The 23,198-nt window shown below is 41.1% G+C and overlaps 1 protein-coding gene across 1 annotated transcript in view; it reads right to left on the bottom strand.

The window, feature by feature from the left end:
- The window catches only part of LOC102776647 (LHFPL tetraspan subfamily member 4 protein-like), a 39,493-nt gene extending 34,306 nt beyond the window's left edge, over positions 1 to 5,187 (bottom strand). Inside the window, exon 1 of the mRNA XM_006785264.2 lies at positions 3,835 to 5,187. Within this exon, the coding sequence (XP_006785327.1) occupies positions 3,835 to 4,243 (409 nt within the window). The 5' untranslated portion in view covers positions 4,244 to 5,187. The remainder of the gene's footprint in view (positions 1 to 3,834) is intronic.
- Positions 5,188 to 23,198: the final 18,011 nt, after the last annotated feature.

Genomic DNA, 23,198 nt, shown 5'->3' with positions numbered 1-23,198 from the left:
AGTGTTTTTTGGCTTTCTCTAAAACAAGGTTTTAGTAGGGTTAAGATTAGGGCCATCAACAATGATAACTTATATCTCACAGAGTTAAGAAACATAGTTTGAGGTGTTTTTAGGAAAACCAACCAGTCTCATTTCAGTTTATAAAATGTATTTACCCAATCATCTCTAATAAAAACATTTATATCTGCTTCACATTCAGATTTTCTTAATAGCTCCACAAACCTATTTTTTTTACAATCCCCCGTTCATAACGTGACAGCCACAGAACACAACTTCTGAACTGTAAAAGGAACCACTAAGCGTACACTCATCAGCCACTGTATCAGATACACGTGTTCAACTGTTTATTAATGCAAATTTCTATTTAGACAATCACATGGTAGCGACTCAATGCATTCAGACATGCTGATGACTCGCTGAAGTTCAAATTGAGCACCAGAACGAAGAATGTTTAAAGTGGGTTTAATGTGCTATGTTTGTTGGCACCAGACACGTGGTCTGAGAACTGCAAAACTGCTCATCTGCAGAGATTTTCTCGCTCAACCACTTGTAGAGGTTTACAGAAAATGGTCTGAAAGGTCAAATATACAGAGAGCGACAGTTTGTAGGCAAAAATGCACTGTTGGAGTCAGAAATCACACAAGAATGGCCAGACTGCTTCAAGCTGAAGGCAACAGGAACTCAAATAACTAGTAGCTACAACCAAGTATGCAGAAGAGCATCTCTAAATGGATAACATGTTAAACCTTGATGCAGATGGGCTACAGCAGCAGATGACCGACTGGGTGCAGCTGCTGTCAGCTGAGAACAATAACTGAGAGGAGATTCACATCAACCGACAAATCTACAGTAACTGTATGATGCTATCACATGACTATGGACTAAAATCTCTAAAGAATATTTTCAGCACCATGTTGAATCAAAACCACAAAGAACTGAGTATTAGTGTTTGCTAGTTGGTTAGCAGCTGGTCTTTAATCCATCTATTAACAGTATTTGGATGATAAATCTGTAACTGATACTGATGAAACTATGTAAATGTTTAGAAAACAGGCACCCTGTTGGATTAAAATGAACTGACTTGCTATTATAAAGTTGTATCTGAAGAGCACATAAACTGTATTAGATGTATTACACTCCTTGATCTTTCAATTGAGGTGTTTTCAGTAAAATCAAGCACCTATTCATGCTATCTGTTTTTACAAAAGTGTGAAAGAACAAGTCATTCTAATGAGCTCATTGGAATGGGATACCACTATTGCAACGAGCAAGTTTATGAGGTTTCTTGTATTATTACAAAGTGGAAACCATAGCAAGTAAGCCATGAATGAGCCAACCACGTGAAGTTACAGAGCAGGGTTGCAGACTGCTGAGTTACATTATGCATAAAAGCCATGAATGCTCTGCTGACTCAATAACTGCAGACTTCCAAACATCCTCTGGCATTAACATCAGCACAAAACCTGCGCACCAGGAGCTTCACAGCTTAGCACCTCCTGTAGGTGCGTGTGGCCCAGCACTTTTGTTCATAGAGCTTAAATTCAGGAAAAGATTGTGGTTTGTTTTAAAATGTCATGACTTAAGAGTAAGGCCACCCTACCACCACATGTGTGTCACCAGACCACATGTACATGAGACACCAGCAGCTCTGACTGAACAACAGTGTTCACTGATCCGTGATTAAACTTTTACAAGACAACAACTAAGAAAGGCAGATTTCCTTTTACCCACATTCTTATGTAAAACATTCGAATCTTTCCTCATAAAAAGCTCCTTGCTGTTGTTGTGCTTGATTAATTGTGTGCGGGAAGACCGAGGTTCAATTTCTATTAAGCCATACGGGTTTTGATAAAGAAAGCAAAATCTGTACCTCTGCTGTTGTGTCTGATTCCTGCTGATTTCAACACACTCGGCACAACAGAGGACAGAGTGGGCAGATGAGGATGAGGAAAAGAACAATACAGGAGGAAAAAAAGTGCTGATCTCTTTCTCTCTGCCTCCCCGTCATCCTCCCTCCCTCTCATTCAGTATGCTGACTGTTTCTGTACAGAAAACTGACTCCCACGCTATTCTGCCTGGCCTATTTATCACATTGATCAGCTTATAAAGAAATCAGATATACACAGGAGGCTCGCTAGGAGAACTGCTTATATGAGAAGGATCATGAATTTTTCTTCTTTTTTTTAGCACCCTCTGAGATACACTGCATCGAGCTCACTTTACTCATTGCTCCAATCTTGCTAACGTGGTCATCTCATCATAAATGTGCTGACAGTTTTTCCTTACACAACAGTCCTGCAGTTTGTTGGAGTCACAAACAAACGAAACAATACAGAATACAAAATTTCTAAGTGTATATTGTTAGCCAAAACACAACAAATGGGAACAAAATTAAAAATGTGACCCAAAACACAATGAAGGGTCTGTGTTATGTCCACAAATAGTAACAAATTCACGTTAGATAAGAGGCTGTGGTTTCCTTTATTCGTTTATTTTATTTTGATTTATTTTTTATTCCAGCTTCTCAAATAAGTAAGTATTTCATTTGGATTGCCACTGGTCTCTTGTAAACTCCTTTTATCGTGCATCTTTTGTTGTTTGCTCATTTAAAAATCCTTCCATAGGCTAATGGCTAATGCCATTAAATGTCAGGAAACATGCAGTAACGCCTGGAGAAGAACCTCTGGTAATCGCAGACATCCTGATCTTCCTTCCAGTGACGGGTGATATTTAAGCGATTCCAAAAAAAGAAAAAAAAATCCCTTATTTCTACTACAGCACCATCTCAGTAAGCATCTACAGTTGTGGCAGCCACACAGATCTAAACTGAACCGTTGAAGCTACGTCTGTTCTTCCACATCCCAAGAAAACAGCAGGAACTCAGTGTGTCCATGTGTTTGGAAAAGCCACCATTTGTCCCAATCATTTCTACAAAGTGTAATCTAACAATCTAACCACAAAGAAGGGACAAAGCATCTCTCCCCTGAACACAGTAATCCAATCGACCTGGTATCATCCCTGAAAATAGCAACAGGGCCTGTTATAAGCCCTCAGTCACAGCAATTCACATCTCCGTCGCATCTCACATATCACACCCGCCCGCATCGTAACCTCTACAAACGGGAGGAGTGAGTGAATGAATGGCATTTGCATTACATCGGCATAAAGCAGTGATCCTGCCGCTTTCCTTACAGATGCAGTGGTGTATCCTCAGAATATCAATGCTTACGTTGTGGGGAGCTCCAGCTGCCTGCCTTATTGCTTCCAGTGCGCTTCGCTAAAATGTATTCCTACTGTCTCCCGGCTGTCATTGCAGGAGTTTAAAAATAAACAAATAAATATATTGGAATAAAATCTGTATTTCACCTCTAATAAGATGCAAAATGAGACATAGCCTATACACCCCTAAAGACTACACCTTTCACTTTTCTCATTCGAGAAGTCAGGAGATTTTCCCGAGTCTACGGAGGCTTGAGCCGCTGACTCTCAGCACTCTGACCTCACACGTCTCCCTTGTTTTGTAATCGTTTTGAACATTTTCCTATAAGGTTGCATTGTTACGATACCTTCTGTTATCTAAGAGAGCCCAGCGGATTTTAAGTGGCTATCCATTTTTACGTGAACATTATCATTATTATTTTAAAGATCAGAGCCTTGGTGAATCCATCCTTGCACACAGCAACACCAACACCAGTGGTTGCTGCAAATAAAGCAGAACTGCCAGATTGGTTTGGGGGTGTTTTTCACCTGATTACGTTTCTTTGGTTCTCCGCGACTCCAAACACACTTTCCATTCTAAGCGACACATGGCACAAACATTGGGGGGATGCCTACCGCACAGCAGCTGCATCCAGGCGCAGGTCTTGTAAACGGTGGAGGTGTTGCAGAAGAAGAAGAGCGCCATGCAGGCGATGCAGCTGAGGATCAGCACCATGGACAGCAGCACGAACACTGAGGCCGCCTTGAAGGCTCCGGACGGGATGGAGCTGAAGTCGGAGAAGCTGCCCACGCAGGTGAGCTCCCGGCTGGGCGACGGCCCGGTGCCCACGCAGTAGTGGAAGAGGCCGAAGTAGCCGGCCTGCGGCGTGTTGACGCTGTCGCCGATCCAGTAGGGCTGGATGAACACCACCACGTTGACGATGGCGAAGCAGATGGTGAAGATGGCCCACAGCACCCCGATGGCTCGGGAGTTGCGCATATAATTGTCATGGTAGATCTTGGAGGCTTCTTGGGAAGGCAACATGTTTGGTCGTTTTTTTCTCCCCTCTCCTTCTTCTTAGATCTTTTTTTTACACCCCCGTCCTGCTTCTTCTTTACACTCTCATATATATATATATATATATATATATATATTTAAAAAAGATGTAAAAGATGTAAAAACCCCCGCACAGCTTGACACACCTCACTATTCAGATATTCTCTTCTCTTCTACACGAAAGCTAATGTTTCCCTTGCTTTGGCTGTTTCTTGGCTGTTAAAAGGGCCTACATAAGCACAGGATAAAACCAGACCTGCACATATGTGTGTGATCTTACAAGACTACACATAGTGGGGGGGAAAGAATAATGGGAATGCTACATTGAAGCAATACAAAAATCATAGCCTACCTATACTCCTAATGAATAATTTACCAACACCAGTGATTCAACATTGCTGTCTAAGGCTCGTTTCCTCAGGGCTACACTATAAATGATTAACAATTAAAAAAAATCACAATAGGATTTCCCCCCCTTTATTTCACAGTCGCTGGGTGGAGGGGGTTAAAGCTGCTTTTCCATCCTCATCCATCAGTCCAGAGCTGTCTTCATCAGGATGTCCTTTTATTACCATCCGTGAGATGAGTTGCCTGTAGCGCCAGCGGTGGACCCCCGTTTTTAGCTTCCCAGGGATCCGCGGGGTGCTCCCCTTCCTCTGCTCGCCTCTACTGTCCACGCAGCATGTGGGGGGAGGGGGGAGGGGGGCAAAAAATCAAACACGGTGAAACGAAAAAGGGAAAACCAAAAAAAAAAAAAAAAAAAAAAGATGGAGACCAGCCTTTAACACGAGCCCTCTGTCAAATTTCAACAGTCCTTTCTCGTAAATCCGACATCCTCCACCGCCTCGACTCCATTATCATTGTGCTTTTTGTCGCCTTTATCCAGTGTGTCTCAGCCCTCTCTCTCTCTCGCTTTCTCCGTCCTCCTCCTCCTCCTCCAGTCTCTCTCTCTCGCTCTCCCTCTCTCTCTGCGCGCCCCCCGAAAGATGCTGATGTTGTACTGATGACAGCGCTGGAGCGCGTTCACGTAAGCGGGCGCAGCAGCAGCATAAGGGGTGGAGAGGCGTGGGGGGCGGATTTGCATCAGAGCGCGTCTCAGCCTTTCTTCACCTTAATTAAATTTGAAATCACACCTTGGGGTGTTTCAGGAGGCAGAGCAGGTCATCTACTAACGGGGAGGTTGTTGGTTCGACCCCTTAGCCTACTGCCAGGGTCTCCGTGTCCACGTATCCTTGGGCAAGATACTGAACCCTTAGTTACTGCCGATGCGTTCACGTGACTGTGTGTGAATGTTAGATAGAAATCAGTTAAACGTAGAACAACAAGTGTTTGGGTGAAAGAGACATGCTGTTTAAAAAGAAAAGCGCTATATAAGATAAATCTCTCAAATGCATGCATGGCAATAGTAGCTATGCATATTTGAAAAGCTTGTAGTAGATTGATGTTTGTTTGTTGGTTTTATTATTTATTGTTTTGTTAGTTTTTGTCTGTTAATCTGCTGTTTTTTGGTCTGTTCTATCTGATTAACCAGCTAGAAATGTGAACTCTAGCATTTTAACCCGTTTGAGTGTTATCAGGCAATTGGTAAGGCCAAGTAGTGACACATACATGGGAGCGAGAACAACTATAAACTGTACCTAAAAGATGGACACAACAACCTTGCTGTCACCCACTGGTTTCTAGACTGTTTCCTTTTTTAAAACTTCAGCATTAGCCTTTAAGCAGCCATCAAAAACTGTAATGTTGATTTATTTATTTATTCATTGAGACAGAAGTGTTGGAAAGGTTGGAATACTAAGCACAGTCGGTTAGCATCTGTAAATGGTAAGGATATAACAGACAGATTGAAATATGTGCTAATTATTGCTAAATAACCGATCAATAAAATATCGATTTTACAGAACTGTATTATAAACATCTTGGAGGGTTTGAACCACATATCAAGCCATCAGTGACTACTTCACTAGCCTCAGCAGTATGCAAATGGGGTAATGGAAAAAACAGGATTTAAAAAAACAGGATTTTAATACTGTTAACTTGGGCATTTTAGCAGGGAGTCTATGGGGACTGACTCGCTTTGGGAGCCAGCCTCAAGTGGCGACTCCAGGGAACTGCTGCGTGTTTCAGAGCCAGGAGTTGCTGCTTCATAACAACTGATAAAAGCCACATAATGAACTATTTCAGTAAGAACTCAATCAAAGTTTGATTAGTGTCTCTGAAAGAAATCTATTTTATCTTTAGGGAACTATAAATTAAAAACAAAAAAAGGCATTTCATCAAGATGGCGATGAAATGTCTGGGAATGCACCAGACTACCATAAAACATCTGGCAAACTAAATAACTCTCTTCCTCTAATCGCACATGTAGTGATCATTCTAAGAGACGTAACAAATTATCACTGCCATATATCTCCACATAAGAAAGCACAATATTGCTCCTGCACAACAGAATCACCCATATTAACAGTCATTTGTTGCATTTTCTTTATTCAGGCTTCCGGTTTCTCCAGAGCCAGATGTTGCCTTAACTATTGAAGCCTTCATTCTCTGTCCATAAAAAGCTCCGTTACTCACCGGGGGGGAGATGCATCTTCCCTCAAGCTTTCACATTCATGTAAAACTAGGCCAAGACAGAGGTCTGTGAGATCATGCTTTAGAGGAGGGAGCAGACAAAGACTGTTGCATACAGTGACTGGTGTTAAGGCCAGAATAAAGCCTTCAAGGAAGTTGCATTTGAATTAGCATAGCGTTATAAAATAAACCCACAAAGAGGAACCTGGAGAAACAAAAGGGCACTGCTTCATGTTTAGGCATGGCTTATAATTTTCATAGCAACTGGATTACCAGTGCACCCGATTCATCCTTCCTGTCAACATCTTCTGGCTGCACTATATGCTCAGAACACACATAGCACATCTGGATGCTGTCTAAACAAACATGTATTTTTGCCCTGTGCTTCCACAGCACAGCACTGACTGTCTTTCTTCATCCTGAGGCCTCCTGTCATCTGTTAGCAGCAGCGGGGAGTTGACAAGCTGTGTGTGTTTGTGCGTGTGTTGGCCACTAGCACGTGTGCTTGTGTGCTAACACTGGCAGAGTGAGTGCAAAAGGTGCAGTGTAACTACTGAAGTGAGGACATGTGAGTGGAAGGAAATAGACTTGTACACAGATAGGGGATGCCTCTTGAGGAATGAGAGGAGTTTTCATGGATGGCAGCAGAGGGTTTGTGAATTTTGCGTCTAAATCTTTGTAAGGCTGCTTATGTGTCGGCCTCACACAGCCTCACACAGCAGTAAAACACCACTGTAGAAGAAGAAGACCAGCTTCTATCTTTATCTGTGTTTTTGCTATATCTTGTAACAATATCATTATAACTATGCATAACACATCACCAAAGATATCTGTAACACAGAGCTCTTTCATCCGTGCCTCCATGTCATTGTGCAGTACTCCATCACAGCACATGATCTTGTATTAGGGTGCCATCTGTTGCAATTATAGTGAAGTGCAAGTGGGCAATGTAAAAGTAAGTCCAAATGCATGTCAGTGCATGGCTTAATTTTTTAATTAATTAATTAATTAATTAATTTATTTATTGAGTAAATGACAAAGTTGAGGGAAGTAAGAAAATGTCTGTAGCTAAATGTTTTACTTACTTGTTAACGTCTCACTCAGCTGCAAGAGTGTCATTTCTTTGTGTTTTCTTAAATTAGCCTGCAGATCTATAACCAGTCGAGCTCCTCTCTTCTTTCTAGATATGTCCAACAATAACAAAGTAACAGAGTCACTAGCATGACGACTCCATAAAATGCTGCCAAGTAAATTTAAATACATGAAGTCTTTCACATTAAAAGTTAAGTTAGTTATTTTAACTAATCTATTCTGTTATGTGTATCTCATTCTGGTCCCCCACACTTCATCTATTTCTTTTTATGGCCTCTGATTGTGGACTTGTCATGGTCTCCTTTTTCTTTCCTTTGTCTATGTGTGTGTGTGTGTGTTTATAATTCTGCTTGTGCGTTTTGGAAGTGGAGCCTTGTCCCGGCTCGTGCACTTCTCCTGCCTGCGTACCTGGAAGCAGTTCAATAATCACTCACCTGTGTGCAATCTGATGATTACTCACCCACTACCTAAGGCTAAAGGGTTCCCTCAGCTGCTGCCAGATTGTTTCACCGACTGTGGTGTTATTTGGCTCCTCGTGTAGTATGTTTTTTTTTGTTGTTGTTTTTTTTAGATTAACCTGAATATGTTCTGCACAGATGCTTCCAGACATCATGGGTCTGCAGAGAGACACCTGTCTGCAAGAAAAGGAAACCTGCTGAGAAAGAGTTGAGGAGAGGAAGAGATGTGAGAAGGAAAGCTGTCCATCTGCTTGCCCAGAAAGAAGACATTCAAACAGTTCTCTTGTTGCAGTTCAGTGTTTATTGCCTGTGAAACATCTGTGTGTAAAACATCTGTTGAACATTTATTCTTGGTTTCCGCTTTAAAGCCCAGATCTTGTTCATTTCATGGCAGTACTCTACTTGTTACTGCTAACCGTCAGTACAGCGTTCATATAAGGAGAGGGACTTCTTCACATATAAATTATTGTATGAGTTCCACAGGTTTCTGTACCTGGACAATCACTTAATAGACATGCTTCGTGTAAGAAATGTTATTAGAAGACATAATATACATTTTCATTTTTATCCATATGACACAAATCAATGAAACTACAGGTGTGTCGTGAACACATAAAAACCTGGATGTCCTGTAATTTTCTTCTCCTAAATTCAGACAAAACTGCAGTTATTGTACTCTACCCTAAAGGGCTTAGAAACATGATGTTCTGAATGGCCTTTACCCTTGACGGAAAGGACAGGTTCTTCAGCGTGCACATTAAATAAATATGCAGGACGTCTTTCTTTGAGCTGCACCACATCACTAAAATTAGAAACATCCTGTCTGAGAGCAATGTTGAAAAGCTAATCCATACATTTATTAATTCTAGCCTGGACTATTGTAATTCATTATTGTCAGGTTGTTCTAAAAGCTCCTTGAAAAGCCTTCCTCTGATCCAGTGCTGCCATGAGTATACTGACAGGTGAAACAGAGAGAGAGAGATCCTATTTCTCCCATATTAGCTTCTCTTTACTGCGACCCCATCAAGTCCCTAATTGAATATAAAATTCTTTTCACATATAAAATCTTTAATAATCAGGTCCCATAGTACCAGATCATCCTAACACAGAACTTACTTTCTCTCAGTCATCAGGCTTACTTTTGGTTCTTAGGGTTTGACAAGTTAGCAACAGCTATAAACTCTCTGTCCATCACATCACTTTCCTGCTTTGGACCTACTTTAAACTGCGTTGTCCCATTTAATTGCCGCTCTTTTATTTCATTTTTCTTACTGAGTGTCTACAGTACTTTTCATTTTGTTCTGCCTGTTGTTCATGATCTCTATACTGCCTATACATCCTGAGCCTGGTTCTGCTGGCACTCTCCGCCATAGGTTGGTGAAATAACACATAGAAGAACAAAATATATTATATATGAAATATAATACTATGCATAATTACAACTATACAATTTTCTCCTGATGCCAAGCTATAAAAACAAAAGTAATGTATACAATTCTCCAATCATTTCAGTTTATTTATACAATTTATTTGATAATTATTTTTGTTCAGTGTAGCATAAGCAATTACCCTTTTTCTCCAATAGGAAGTTCAAGTATAAGGCAGCACTATGATTACATTTGTATTTGAAATGGATGTACCTGCTGAAGTCCAAAGTGTCAAGACTTTAAACTATATATATAATTTAAAGTCTTGACACTTTGATTCAACTGTTGCAGGTTTGCTCTAAGATGTGGGAGCCACCAGATGTTGCTGTACCTGCTGTTTGACACCACAAAGCTTCCATTTGTTTTCTGATATACTGAAAAGAGAGCTTCCTCCATTAAGATGGGAAAATGTGTAGATAGAAACAAAATTTCACAAATTAGCATTTCAGCCACATGCTAATAAATGTATTTTCACGAACTTAATGATATTATATTTATGTAGGGTGAAAATATAATAAGATAATATGATGAAAACAAAACCAAAAAGAAAATCACAGGATCATCATGAGAAAGATCTAGAATCAGCCCTAAACTGCACAGGAGGAGCATGTTGAAGAACTGAAGGCAGTTGGGATCATAGTAGGGTTGGCAACCTTTCAGCTATCAAATAAGGGAGACTCTGGGAGACTCAACCAGCTGGGCATAGTGTAAATATGGAGTGTATGTGACATTTCAGGTAACGGTCAATATACATGACATTTAAGTTAGAATAAGGGACAGACCAATTTTGCTCATTATACAGAATGTCCTGGCTGAAACAGGACAGCAAAGGGAGTGTTTAAATGGTGAATATGACCTAAAGAACACCAGTCAAGCATGTCGGTGGAAACATGCTGAGGGTATTAGATGACTTCACTACATGGAGGGGTCATGTACATTAAAATCTTGGACTGATCCATACCACTATGATCCACAGTAATGATATTAGAATGTCATTTGTACTGGAGAAGTGTAGTTGGATGGCAACTAAGACAGGGAAAGTCAGAACTGAGGGGATTGCACTACCAGAAGGAAGATAGCTACGAGTACCTCAGTATCCCACAGGCAAATGCGAACCATGAAGAGGCCACTAGAAGAGTTGCAACCACAAGAGACTGGCTGAGAATGGAGACTGAGAACTAGTGAGGGTCAGAACCACTATCCAGGATGAAACAACAAGCATCCATGAGTAAGGAAGATGGCCACTTCTAATCATGTGCCAAGTGAATACCTCAGGCAAGGAAACCCTAGAAGGAAGAGGAGCAAGGAAAGGAACCATCATGGAAGGACAGACGCCTGCATGGGATGTAGCACCGGCTGTGCACAGTCTGCACATTTGCAGGCTGTGCAAAGATTGCTCTCAGACAATCCAGCACATACGGGTAGGGTGCAAGATGCTGGCAGGCAGGGCATACATGGAACACTATAGTGTACAGGAACATCTGTGCTGAGTATGAGAGAGGACAGCAGTCTTAGGAAAATCAAAGATACTGCGCAGAACCCTCAAGCTCCCAGGCCTCTGGTAGAGGACCGGAGCTTAAAGAACAAAGTGCGCCCACAGGACAAGAGGGATATTTTTATTTTATTTTTTTAACATATATAAAATACAGAATAATTCATCAAAATCCTTATCAAATTAAATTATGAAGTCATTCAGAAGACAGCAAAGTTATGACAAATGAAACTAATTCTGGACTTGGTTAATTTGTTTACTAAAGCTTTAAATTGTGTACATACAGCCTGTAGTGATGTGGAAAAGTACTCATAATTATGATTACATTCACATGAATATCAGTACTAGTACCCAATCTAAGGACTGAACTCATCTTCAGTCATGACCAAGCATGATGGAAGTCTCCTCAACACACTCACTTACAAGCTCTTAATGAGTCCCAACTCCTCCAGCGCATCTCATTAATATTAGTTTACATCACACCCTTACAAGGCTCACTGGCTATGACTAGTACACAAGAGCAACTTTCCACACACTTTGAACAACATACCACTACAAATTTGATAAACCCAAATTTTCCATCCATATATCCGTGCTCAGGCTGTGAACCTTTGAAAGACACATCTGTTCTCTTATCATTATATACAGTGCTGTGCAAAAGTTTTAGGCAGGTAAGAAAAATGCTGTAAACAAAGAATGCTTTTACAAATGGTTAAACATTTATTTTCATCAATCAACAAAATCCAGTGAATGAACGAAAGAGAAATCGAAATCAAATCAATATTTGGTATGACCACCCTTTGCCTTCTTCTAGGTACACTTACACAGTTTTTGAAGGAACCCGGCTGGTAGGTTGTTTCAAACATCTTGGAGAACTAACCACAGATCTTTTGTGGATGTAGGCTTCCTCACATGCTTCTGTCTCTTCATGTAATCCCAGACACACTTGATGATGTTGATATCAGGGCTCTGTGGGGGCCATACGATCACTTCCAGTACTTCTTGTTCTTCTTTATGCTGAAGAGAGTTCTTAATGACTTTGGCTGTATGTTTGGGGTCGTTGTCCTGCTGCAGAACACATTTGGGGCCAATAAACAATCATTTATATTTCTGAAAGCATTCTTTGTCTGCAGCATTTTTTCACACCTGCCTAAAACTTTACAGTACTGTATGTGCAATACAAGAGGAAGTTCCTCCCAGTTATTCCCCTAAACTGTAGACAACACACAATAGATGCAATACATTTATTCTCTTATGTTCTCCTGATTCATAACTAACTCCACGGATTTATTGGTTTTATATGAAACACTTTAATTTACTTCCAATATGTTAACTCAAGTTAGTTTTAGTTTTTTCCACACTATTTTAAAAATCCATGATAATAGAATTAATGTCTTTGAACTGCAATGTGACATACTGAACACAAGATGGGAGCATTCTATTATACATTACATAAAAGTAATGCTACTGTTACAGAATGCTTTTCATTGTGTATCACTTTTCTTTCTTCTTTCATATATGAACAGCCAACAACTTTAGATTCTGTTTATCCCAAAATGCTGAAGATTTCACACCAGTTAATGTAACATCAGTTATGATGAAATTGAGCATGTGCCTGACTGCATGGGTGGAAGTGGAGATGCCAGCAGCGACTTTAAGTCATTAAACAGGAGGGAAATACGTAATACCCGACTGATGTTTTTATCCCCCTGCTTTTAACACAAGTCATATTTTAATCATTGTTTTTTTCGGCCTTGTGGGGGAAATTTGTAACCAATAAAATTAAACTCTGGAAAGCAGGACCATTTTAAAGATGACTGTTATTGTTAGTCAGCTCCACGACAATTAAACCATCCATCCATCCATCCATCTTCATCCGCTTTATCCGGGGCCGGGTCGCGGGGGCAGCAGCCTAAGCAAAGAGGCCCAGACCTCCCTCTCCCCAGCCACCTCCTCCAGCTCATCCGGGGGAACACCAAGGCGTTCCCAGGCCAGCCGAGAGATATAATCTCTCCAGCGTGTCCTGGGTCTGCCCCGGGGCCTCCTCCCGGTGGGACATGCCTGGAACACCTCACCCAGGAGGCGCCCAGGGGGCATCCTTGTCAGATGCCCAAACCACCTCAACTGGCTCCTTTCGATGTGGAGCAGCAGCGGCTCTACTCTGAGCCCCTCCCGGATAGCCGAACTTCTCACCCTATCTCTAAGGGAGATGCCAGCCACCCTTCGGAGGAAGCTCATTTCCGCCGCTTGTATCCGCGATCTCGTCCTTTCGGTCACTACCCACAGCTCGTGGCCATAGGTGAGGGTAGGGACGTAGATCGACCGGTAAATTGAGAGCTTCGCTTTTACACTCAGCTCCCTCTTCACCACGACGGACCGGTGCAGCGTCTGCATTACTGCAGCCGCAGCCCCAATCCGTCTGTCGATCTCCGGCTCCCTTCTCCCATCACTCGCGAACAAGACCCCGAGATACTTGAACTCCTCCACTTGGGGCAGGACCTCATCCCCGACCCGGAGTGGGCACTCCACCCTTTTCCGGCTGAGAACCATGGCCTCAGATTTGGAGGTGCTGATCCTCATTCCCGCTGCTTCACACTCGGCTGCGAACCGCTCCAGTGCGAGCTGGAGGCCCTCACCCGATGAAGCCAACAGAACCACATCATCCGCAAAGATCAGAGATGAGATCCTGAGGCCACCAAAGCGAAAGCCCTCCGCCACTTGGCTGCGCCTAGAAATCCTGTCCATAAAAATTATGAACAGAACCGGTGACAAAGGGCAGCCCTGGCGGAGCCCATCACCCACCGGGAACGAGTCCGACTTATTGCCGGCAATGCGAACCAAGCTCTTGCAACGGTTGTATAGGGATCGAATGGCCCGTAGCAATGGGCCAGACACCCCATACTCCCGCAACACCTCCCACAGGACACCCCGAGGGACACGGTCGAATGCCTTCTCCAAGTCCACAAAACACATGTAGACTGGTTGGGCAAACTCCCATGCACCCTCAAGTATCCTCGAGAGGATGAAGAGCTGGTCCAGTGTTCCGCGACCAGGACGAAAACCGCATTGTTCCTCCTGCATCAGAGGTTCGACTAGCGGACGAACTCTCCTTTCCAGCACCCTGGCATAGACTTTCCCGGGGAGGCTGAGGAGTGTGATCCCCCTGTAGTTGGAACACACCCTCCGGTCCCCCTTCTTAAAGATGGGGACCACCACCCCGGTCTGCCAATCCACGGGTACTGCCCCTGATCTCCACGCAACATTGCAGAGGCGTGTCAGCCAGGACAGCCCTACAACGTCCAGAGCCTTCAGGAACTCGGGGCGGACCTCATCAACACCAGGGGCTCTGCCACCAAGGAGTTGTTTAACTACCTCAGTGACCTCGCCCCCAGAAATTGGCGGGTCATTCCCCTCATCCCCAGACTCTGCTTCCTCCTCGGAAGACGCGTCAGTGGGATTAAGGAGGTCCTCGAAGTATTCCTTCCACCGCCTGACAATTTTCTCAGTCGACGTCAGCAGCGCTCCGCCAGCACTATACACAGTGCAGGTAGAGCACCGCTTTCCCCTCCTGAGACGCCTGACGGTTTGCCAGAACCTCTTCGAGGCAGTCCGAAAGTCTTTTTCCATGGCCTCTCCGAACTCCTCCCACACCCGAGTTTTTGCTTCAGCCACTGCCCGAGCCGCATTCCGCTTGGCCTGTCGATACCTGTCGGCTGCCTCCGGAGTCCCACAGGCTAACCAAGCCCGATAGGACTCCTTCTTCAGCCTGGTGGCTCCCTTCACCTCTGGTGTCCACCATTTGGTTCGGGGATTACCACCACGGCAGGCACCAACCACCTTGCGGCCGCAGCTCAATGCAGCAGCTTCGGCAATGGAGGCGCTGAACATGGTCCATTTGGACTCGATGTCCCCCGCCTCCCTCGGAATGCTGTTGAAGCTCTGCCGGAGGTGTGAGTTGAAGATCTCGCGGACTGGGGCCTCTGCTAGTCAATTAAACCATCTTGATTAAATGAAGAATCCCATCTTCATTTAATCAAGACGAAAGAAATGATTATTGATTTTAGAAGACACCCTCATCCACACAAGATGATTAAGAGTCAGACTGTGTGCAATCCTATAAATATCACAGAACAATTATTGACTGAGAAACCATGATGACCTCTTATTATTGTGTGTTTAATGGGTCTGTTTTGGCCCTTGGTGTCATGGTTTGGATACATATTTGTGAAAATTTGAAACTCACTCGAATTGTTAAATAGTCTGGCAGGCTGATTGGTGAGCCACGGCTGAAACCAGCATCCCTGTACGTCAGACAGTTGGAACTTTCAGTTTCACCCAGAAGGAAGAAACTGTATAGTATTGTTTAAAAATAGCTTTGCTCCAGCAGCATCACTTAGATAAAAGAAATCTTTTATTACTTGGATGAAATGCAGGCAATTTTTTCGACACTGTGTTATATTATGCTTATCTGTTGTTAGGGTCATTTTAAAAAATGTGTAGGTGGGAATGGATGACTACCCTACTGTAACCTGAGCCTACCTACAGATACAAATAAAGTAACATGAGCCCATAGGTTGTATAGATTTCAAATACTTAGAAAATCCTCTATACTTAGTAAATGCTTCTGAGATGGAAGCGTCTTCTTGTCACTCAACAAGTGTTTCTAAAATATGAATATTATGAATTCATACCTCCACTGAATTGTTTGTGATAACCTTAAATTGAAATGAACACCGCACAAAAGCAGAGACAGTATTGTGATCTGTTTTTTGTTTCTTTGTGTTTTTTGGTCAGACTCAGTAGCAAAACATTATTTCTTAAAATCAGACATGAATATGAGATTTTGACAGTTATTTAAATTCAGACGCTTTTAAATAAAAACAAATTGATTCTTGACATGAACAGGTGGCACATGCATATTTAAACAGGTAAGCTCTCCAAAGAAAGGACACTCAAATCAGCCTGGTGTGAGAAAGCATTGTCAACTGTCTTTCTGGACCGACGCAGACACAAAAGAGTGTAGACAAATAAAGTGTGATTTTATGTGTGTTGATTTAGCAGTAATTATATTAAATGAGAAAATAATTCTTTTTATATAAGCACTTGAGGATGCCTTACAGAGACAGCCTCCCTGCATTACATTCCAGTTTTTGCTGCCACCTGGTGCAAATCAATGCATATAAACTCTCTCAAATGCAGGAAATTGAGTAAATGAACTCTTCACCACTCCTACACCACGCACTTTACTATTCCAGGTATTTACACCTGAAAATGGAAAGACACACTGAAAGTTGAACTCTGATTTTCCAACAATTACCCCGTGAGGTCTAAGTGATCATCAGTGGCGAGTATCTAACCCCAGTGTTTTCTCAGTGTGTAACTTCTGCAAACTGTTCTTCAAATAATGGTAACTGGGTGTAATAATAAACATTTTTACCAATTACTTTTTTTATTCCCAGGAAAGTCATTTTGGTTAGTAGTGGAGTTTTGGGGTTTAACCATTTTATTTAATGAGGTTTAACTATTTGTGGAGGCCTAAACAAAGGTTATAGGGGAGCATTTAGGAGTATGATGACCTTAGGTAATTCTTATACTTTTATACTTTTATTTTTTTTTTAATTCTTAGAAATTCAGAATTGGATGACCATGCCTGTTATAACTTGTGTGTTAACCCCTTCTTTTTGATATCAAGAGATATTCCACAAATAAAGCATCTGCGCTTCACAGTATTCATCTGTGTCTTGAAAACTTTGAAACAAGATCATTAAGGTTCACAGTTCACTGAGCCTTGACACCGAAACACATCTAAGAACGGGTCATGAATATCCCATCTCCTAAGCTAGATGATTCTGTTTGTGTGTTCGTTTCAGATGGTTTATTGAACATCCAGCACAGGCTGTTGTTTCTCTTGTCTCCTCTACACAAGGCTGGTCCAGATGATCACAGTGTGCTTGCTGGCAGTGCCTGTGCTGAGTTTGGGACACTGGGGGAAAAAGGCTTTGCAAATCAAATATGCTGTCACATCATCAAAAGGCGTTTCAAACTGTGATTTGAACCAGAAATGGGAAATGATTGTATTTTATAATGCAAGATACAAGCAAAACTGAATAAATAAAAGTTTTTTTAAAAGCCAAATCAGAGGTTCTTTCACTTGTCTACTCTTTTTTCCCCCTGTCACGATGGCTATGCACTTCTTTTAATGTTACAGCTTTTTATATATTTTAGCGATAACTGAGTCACACAGTCATGCAGTACGTGTAACTGCTCGCCTCGCTATAATCAGCAGGCCTTGTGTGTATTCATGAGTAGATATACGGTGGAAGCAAGTAGCATCTTATTTAGCATCCTTCGACAGGCTTATCATGTCCTAATCAGAGAGAATTGTGACTGTAGATGGAATGAGGCCAGCTGTGATTCACAAGATTTCTTGATGCTGGTTGATGAAGTACTGCAATATATTGGACTAGCTTGATTTCAATTGCTACAAGTTAGAGAAATGTCCCTAAACATAGACTAAAATATCTAAAATCACCTCTGTTACTGTACAAAGCCGATGACTTTTTAAGACCAAATGGGTTGTAGTGTAATGTGCAGTTATTGCACTGTACAGATTCCTTAGAGACGTAGGAAAAATGCATATGCTCCCATAATCCAGAAGAGAACTAATAATGATCATTTCTACTCAAGATTATGAGACTGGGTGTCCCAATGTGTTTAATAGTTAGGACGTGAAATATGAAGTAAAAAGGGACAAATATATAAAAATGTCAAACGTGAAACAAACAAACTGGTCAGCTGGAGCATTTTGTAGTGCTGTAGTCAGCTAGGGAAAAACAATGGTTGAAGATCATGACCAAAATTCCCATGGCCTTGTGCAATGAACTTGCAATTTTACTGCCTATGAAATGGTCATTTCCAAGATGGGAACCGGCTCTGCAACCAATCAGTAACCAGCTTCAAAGCAACTTTGTTCCACACATAAGCGATCAGACTACATTTAAAATGGATCAGTCTGCTATCACTCTGAAGGGTTCTTTCTGAATCTAAGATTGACAACAAAATATTAGCAATAATTTGGAAATCTGCGCCAGTCTGTCTGAAAGTGATTGCAGTCAGTTAAACAGTATTTGACGGTTGCCTTTCTTCAGGCAACTGCAGCTGCCTTGTAGTTGCCCTAATGTTAAAGTTGCAACAGTATTTCAAACAAAAAGACACTTGACAGATGATGTCACAACTCAGTACTAACAGATGACAAATACAGAACATGCAAAACTGCCCAAAGTTACCACAAAGCTGCACTGTACAAAGACAGAACAATAGGAAATGTTATTTATTGTGTCAAATAATTCATTCAATAACTGACTGATGTTACAAACAAAACTTAATCTAATGTAAATTTTCGATTCATATTCAAACAGCAGAGCAAGCAAAAAAAATTCTTTATTTCAGTAGATCACAGAAAATCCAAATATTGAGAATCATATAGAAATCACAATGTTCAAGCTCATAATTTATCAAGCAGTTCTTGAAATTAGATTTAAGGATATCATGGCCCATCTAATAGCTGTGGAGACATTTTAATCCAAAATGTCAACCTGCTGGTTACTCTACAGCGGGAATCTGAAAAGTCAATAGACTTGGGACGCATCTGATTGGGTCCCCAATTTCTTCTGGAGCATGACAACAACAAATCCAAGCATAAAACCATAGTCAATCTCCAAGTAACCACATATTGCAAACTCTAGCTGTTAGAGCTATTTATCACCTGCTTTCTCAGAAAAGAACTACCCTGAAAGCTAAAGAGCACTGCGACCCCTAAGGCTGTCCAGCAGATTTACTCCGAAATGAAAGCACACTGACACATTCAAGCAGCGACAAATGAAGAAAATGGCACTCTTTCTCTGTTTATATTATTGCATCATGCTTTCACTGTTTGTCAGACACCTGCTTTGCTCTGCACAATGAAATGGAAACTAAGCAGGATTTCTCCTCCTCGGATAATTAGCTTCAATTCCACACACACAAACACACACCCCTCGGGCCAATAACCCCTTTGACGTCTGAATACACCTCCTGGTAGAGATCATCCAGAGACATGAGAGTGGAAATTGGGTAAATAACTAGATTTTTTCTCTTCTACTCATCATCCTACTGCCATTCTACCCCCTCCCATCCTTTTTTCATTTCTCTCCATTTTTTCCTCAACGCCGTTTTCTTCAGCCCATGAAAAATTTCAATTTCTGCCTGATCAGCTGCAAAATTGAGTGGATCTGCAGACGCACATGCACACGCATGGAGACATAGCTGAAAATAACCTCTATTTGTCATTACCTGTCTGTGACAATGCCAGTGGAGAATGATACACTGATACTGTCACACTCACTGTCCATTAACTGTGAACCAATCCATAGATGAGTAGATGTCGGACAGATAATGACTCAGACTGTATGTTCTACAGGCTGCGCTTCCACTGACTCGCCTCAGTGAATTTGATGACACCCTTTATAATGCGAGCCCTTCCACCACCTTTAATCTTATATAAATGTTTACATTTCCTTTTATTTGTAGTCTGTTTCTTTTTGTATATACTACAAATTAAAATACACCTTTGTTCCTTTTGTCCTCAGAGTGATTCTCTAAGACCTTTGTTGCTTTGTTTTCCAAAAATACTGTCTTTCAGAAATATGGCTCTTTGTTTTGCAAAAGAGGGGATGATGAGGTCACAGTGGGAAGCTTCAAAGAGTGTGTCATATTGCTTTCAGGAGAACTGAAATGGATAAATGACTAAGAAGCCCCTCTAGATTTAGAAGTGCAGAGATCTCATTAGAAGACGGTAGCTTCTTTCTTCTGTTAGCCTAATTGGGCACGGGTGTACGTGCTCGACTTTTTGATTACCGGCTCCAGTGAATGCATGCTTTATATGATGCAACTGTACCTGTGAGTGCAGTTGTGAGAGATGGACCCATACATTACATTAGATTAGTGCCCTTTATGCATCTCAGTCTTACTGAAGTGTAGTTTTTTATTTTATTCATTCAATGGTGGCCTTGCTGGTGTGTCTTGGGTCATTGTTTTGCTGCATAACCCAGGTACACTGGAGCATCAGGACATGAACTGATGGCCGGTCCAGTCTTTGTATCGACCATTTTCAGAGGAATGTTTGTTCAGCCACTTAAGTCACAGTAATGTTTTGTCTTAGCTACAATTAATTATTCAAGCGAAGAAAGATGCCTAACTTGAGGGACCAGTGTTGTGTCTACACATAATAGACAACTTGGCAAAGAATTTCAAGTTGCTTCCGTAGGCATTCTGTTACTAGCAGTATGTTTCAAGAAGACATTTGTTCCCATTTCTTTAGTTGAAGATTCTTTAGTGAGATTCTGAAAGCTCTATTAGCTTAAAACTTGGTATATTTTACCACAGTGTGCAGTGTGTCCTTAGAAATTTGGGTTAACTGAACAAGTAGAGGACAAATGAAGACGTGTCAGACCTAAAAGACTATAATAGATAAACAATATCTGAAAGTGATGTCCTTAAGAAATATGATCATATCAGCCAATGTCTGACACAAGACCTGAGAGATGCTTTTAGCCCTTCAGTTGATCCGTCTGCTCTTTGCCTGCTTCATCAGAAATGGTCTCAGTGGAAGAGTGGATGCTTTTACATTATATCTGTTGGGACAGAAGTTTCCTTTAACAGAGCCTGCTTATAAAGATTATTTACTTAAACTAATTATAAAAAAAATGTAATTCCATCAACTTTACCTACTATTCCATAAATGCAGTTTTAAGAGTTACAGATTAGGTACAAGTCCTGAAAATCCAGCAAATATTTCATCTTTCTCAGGGTCTAGTGTTTGAAAAATAATTAAAGTTTGGGAATTAATTTTTTAATAAAGTGTTTCTTTTTTGTTTTTGTTTTTTTTTTTTTTAAATTTTACAGGGTATATAGTCATAGAAATCTGTTTATGTAGAGTGAATGTTGGCACCATCACAACCAATTCAGGACTAAGAAAGCTGCTAACAAGTATCACATGAGCGTTTGTTCTCTTTTTTTTGCAAAAATATGTTGTGCTTCATAACAGAGGTTCCAGCTGGGTCACCGATGGAAATCATCATTAAGATTGGCCCATCTACAGTAGACTTTTTGGCGTCACACTTGGAAAATAACATCAATCTTTCAACCAACTTTCCTGGTAACTTTCTTTGAGAGCAGCAGGGTCTAATTTAAACCTTTACCATCTAAACTCTCATGTTCTTTTTGCTATTAAAGTGTGTGGAGTAATTAAGCCAAGATGTTAAGAACTATTTACAGGCTTTAGAAATGTCTTATGTATATGATTCCAAAGAGTCTGGCAAGGAATTTAAAAAAGAGATCTCTAAATTATTTGAAATACATCATACATAACAGTCAGCCCAGGAGCAGACTGTTTGATGTGAAAGAAGTCTTCAATAAACCCCAAATTTCATTACATCATCTGCAGGCAACTCTTGCAACAGCTGGTGTCAAAGGAGAGTGATTTCACAAATCTGAATAGCATGGGATCCGTATCCAAAAGTAGAAGAAAAAAAATCTCACATTCACTGCAGCTCATGTTGGTGGAAATATTTCAGTTTGGGGTTACTTTGCTCCTTCGGGAACTAAGAAGCCTAAAGTCACTGATTTAACTATGGATTCCACATCATGTGCTTAGAAGGTAATGTAAGGCCATCTTTCTAAAATTTCATTTTGAACTAGGATAGGACTTTTCAGTAGGGTAACAAAATAAGTTAGCTTGCAAATGCACTAAGGAATGGCCTAGAAAGAAGAAATGGAGGATTATGGCGTGCTCTGGTGGAAAAAAGCCTAGATTTTAAACCTTCTGAAATGATATCTTTCAGCAGAGGAAATTTTATATGGAACAAATTTAGGTCAAACATTTAGGCAAACCCAATGGCAGACTGTGGCACAGTTATACAAAATGCTTCCAAGAAAGATTTTCTGCTAAAGGGTATCAGTTCCTGATGGTAAGACTATATTAGCTATAAGAGTTTGTATGTTCTCCCTCCGTCATGAATTCTGGATGAGGACCCCAAATGCAGACTATAATATAGGCAGGTGAAATGACACTTACAGCATACCTTAAATGAATGGCAGCTGTAACAGTCCAACTGAAAACAAGTCGAAAAGGGGAACAAAATTCAAGGAAGACATAACAGAACTGTCACAAAAGACTCTGTAAGGAAAAACTAAAACCAAAAATGACAAGAAACACTACAAACAGACAGTAAACAGTAAAAGCAGACTGGAAGCAGTTCAGGAGGACAAACAAATGCACTGACAAAGGAATGAGTGGGCTAATATGCACACTCACTGACGGAAAATGGGAATCAGACACAGGTGGAAGGAATGACACACAGCTTCACACAATGGGCAGAACAAGAGTGGAGGAACACAGGAAATACCTAACTACCAAAATAAAACAGGAAATGAAGAACAGTGACTGACTAAACTGATAAGTAAATAAAACTAATTGAACCTCAGAATATAAACAAGGCAAAGACAAACAGGGAAAAAAATAAACTGGAAAACACAGCTCAAACACCATAAACTATGAACAAACTACGATTCATATAGAATTAGATAAATTGTGATAAGATAATTGGTGTTTAACCAGCTAATTACTCTGGATGGCATTTCCTTGGCCTCAGGTAACACTGTGAGGAATCTTGGGGTCATTTCTAAACAGGATTTGTGCATATTAAACTAATATGTCAGGCTACGTTCTTGGATTTGTGCTATATTTCTAAAATTAGATACATTGTGTCTAAATTATTAACAGCCTGTAGTTGATCCAAAATGCTGCAGTAAGAGTACTGACAGGGGCTAGAAAGAGCGACCATATTTCTCTTGCACGGCTTCTC

The sequence above is a fragment of the Neolamprologus brichardi genome, chromosome 20, assembly GCF_056152115.1.
Source record: "Neolamprologus brichardi isolate AB-2024 chromosome 20, ASM5615211v1, whole genome shotgun sequence".
Classification (NCBI taxonomy): domain Eukaryota; kingdom Metazoa; phylum Chordata; class Actinopteri; order Cichliformes; family Cichlidae; genus Neolamprologus; species Neolamprologus brichardi.
Note: the sequence above shows the minus strand (reverse complement) of the source record. Positions and strands in the feature narration are given on the sequence as shown.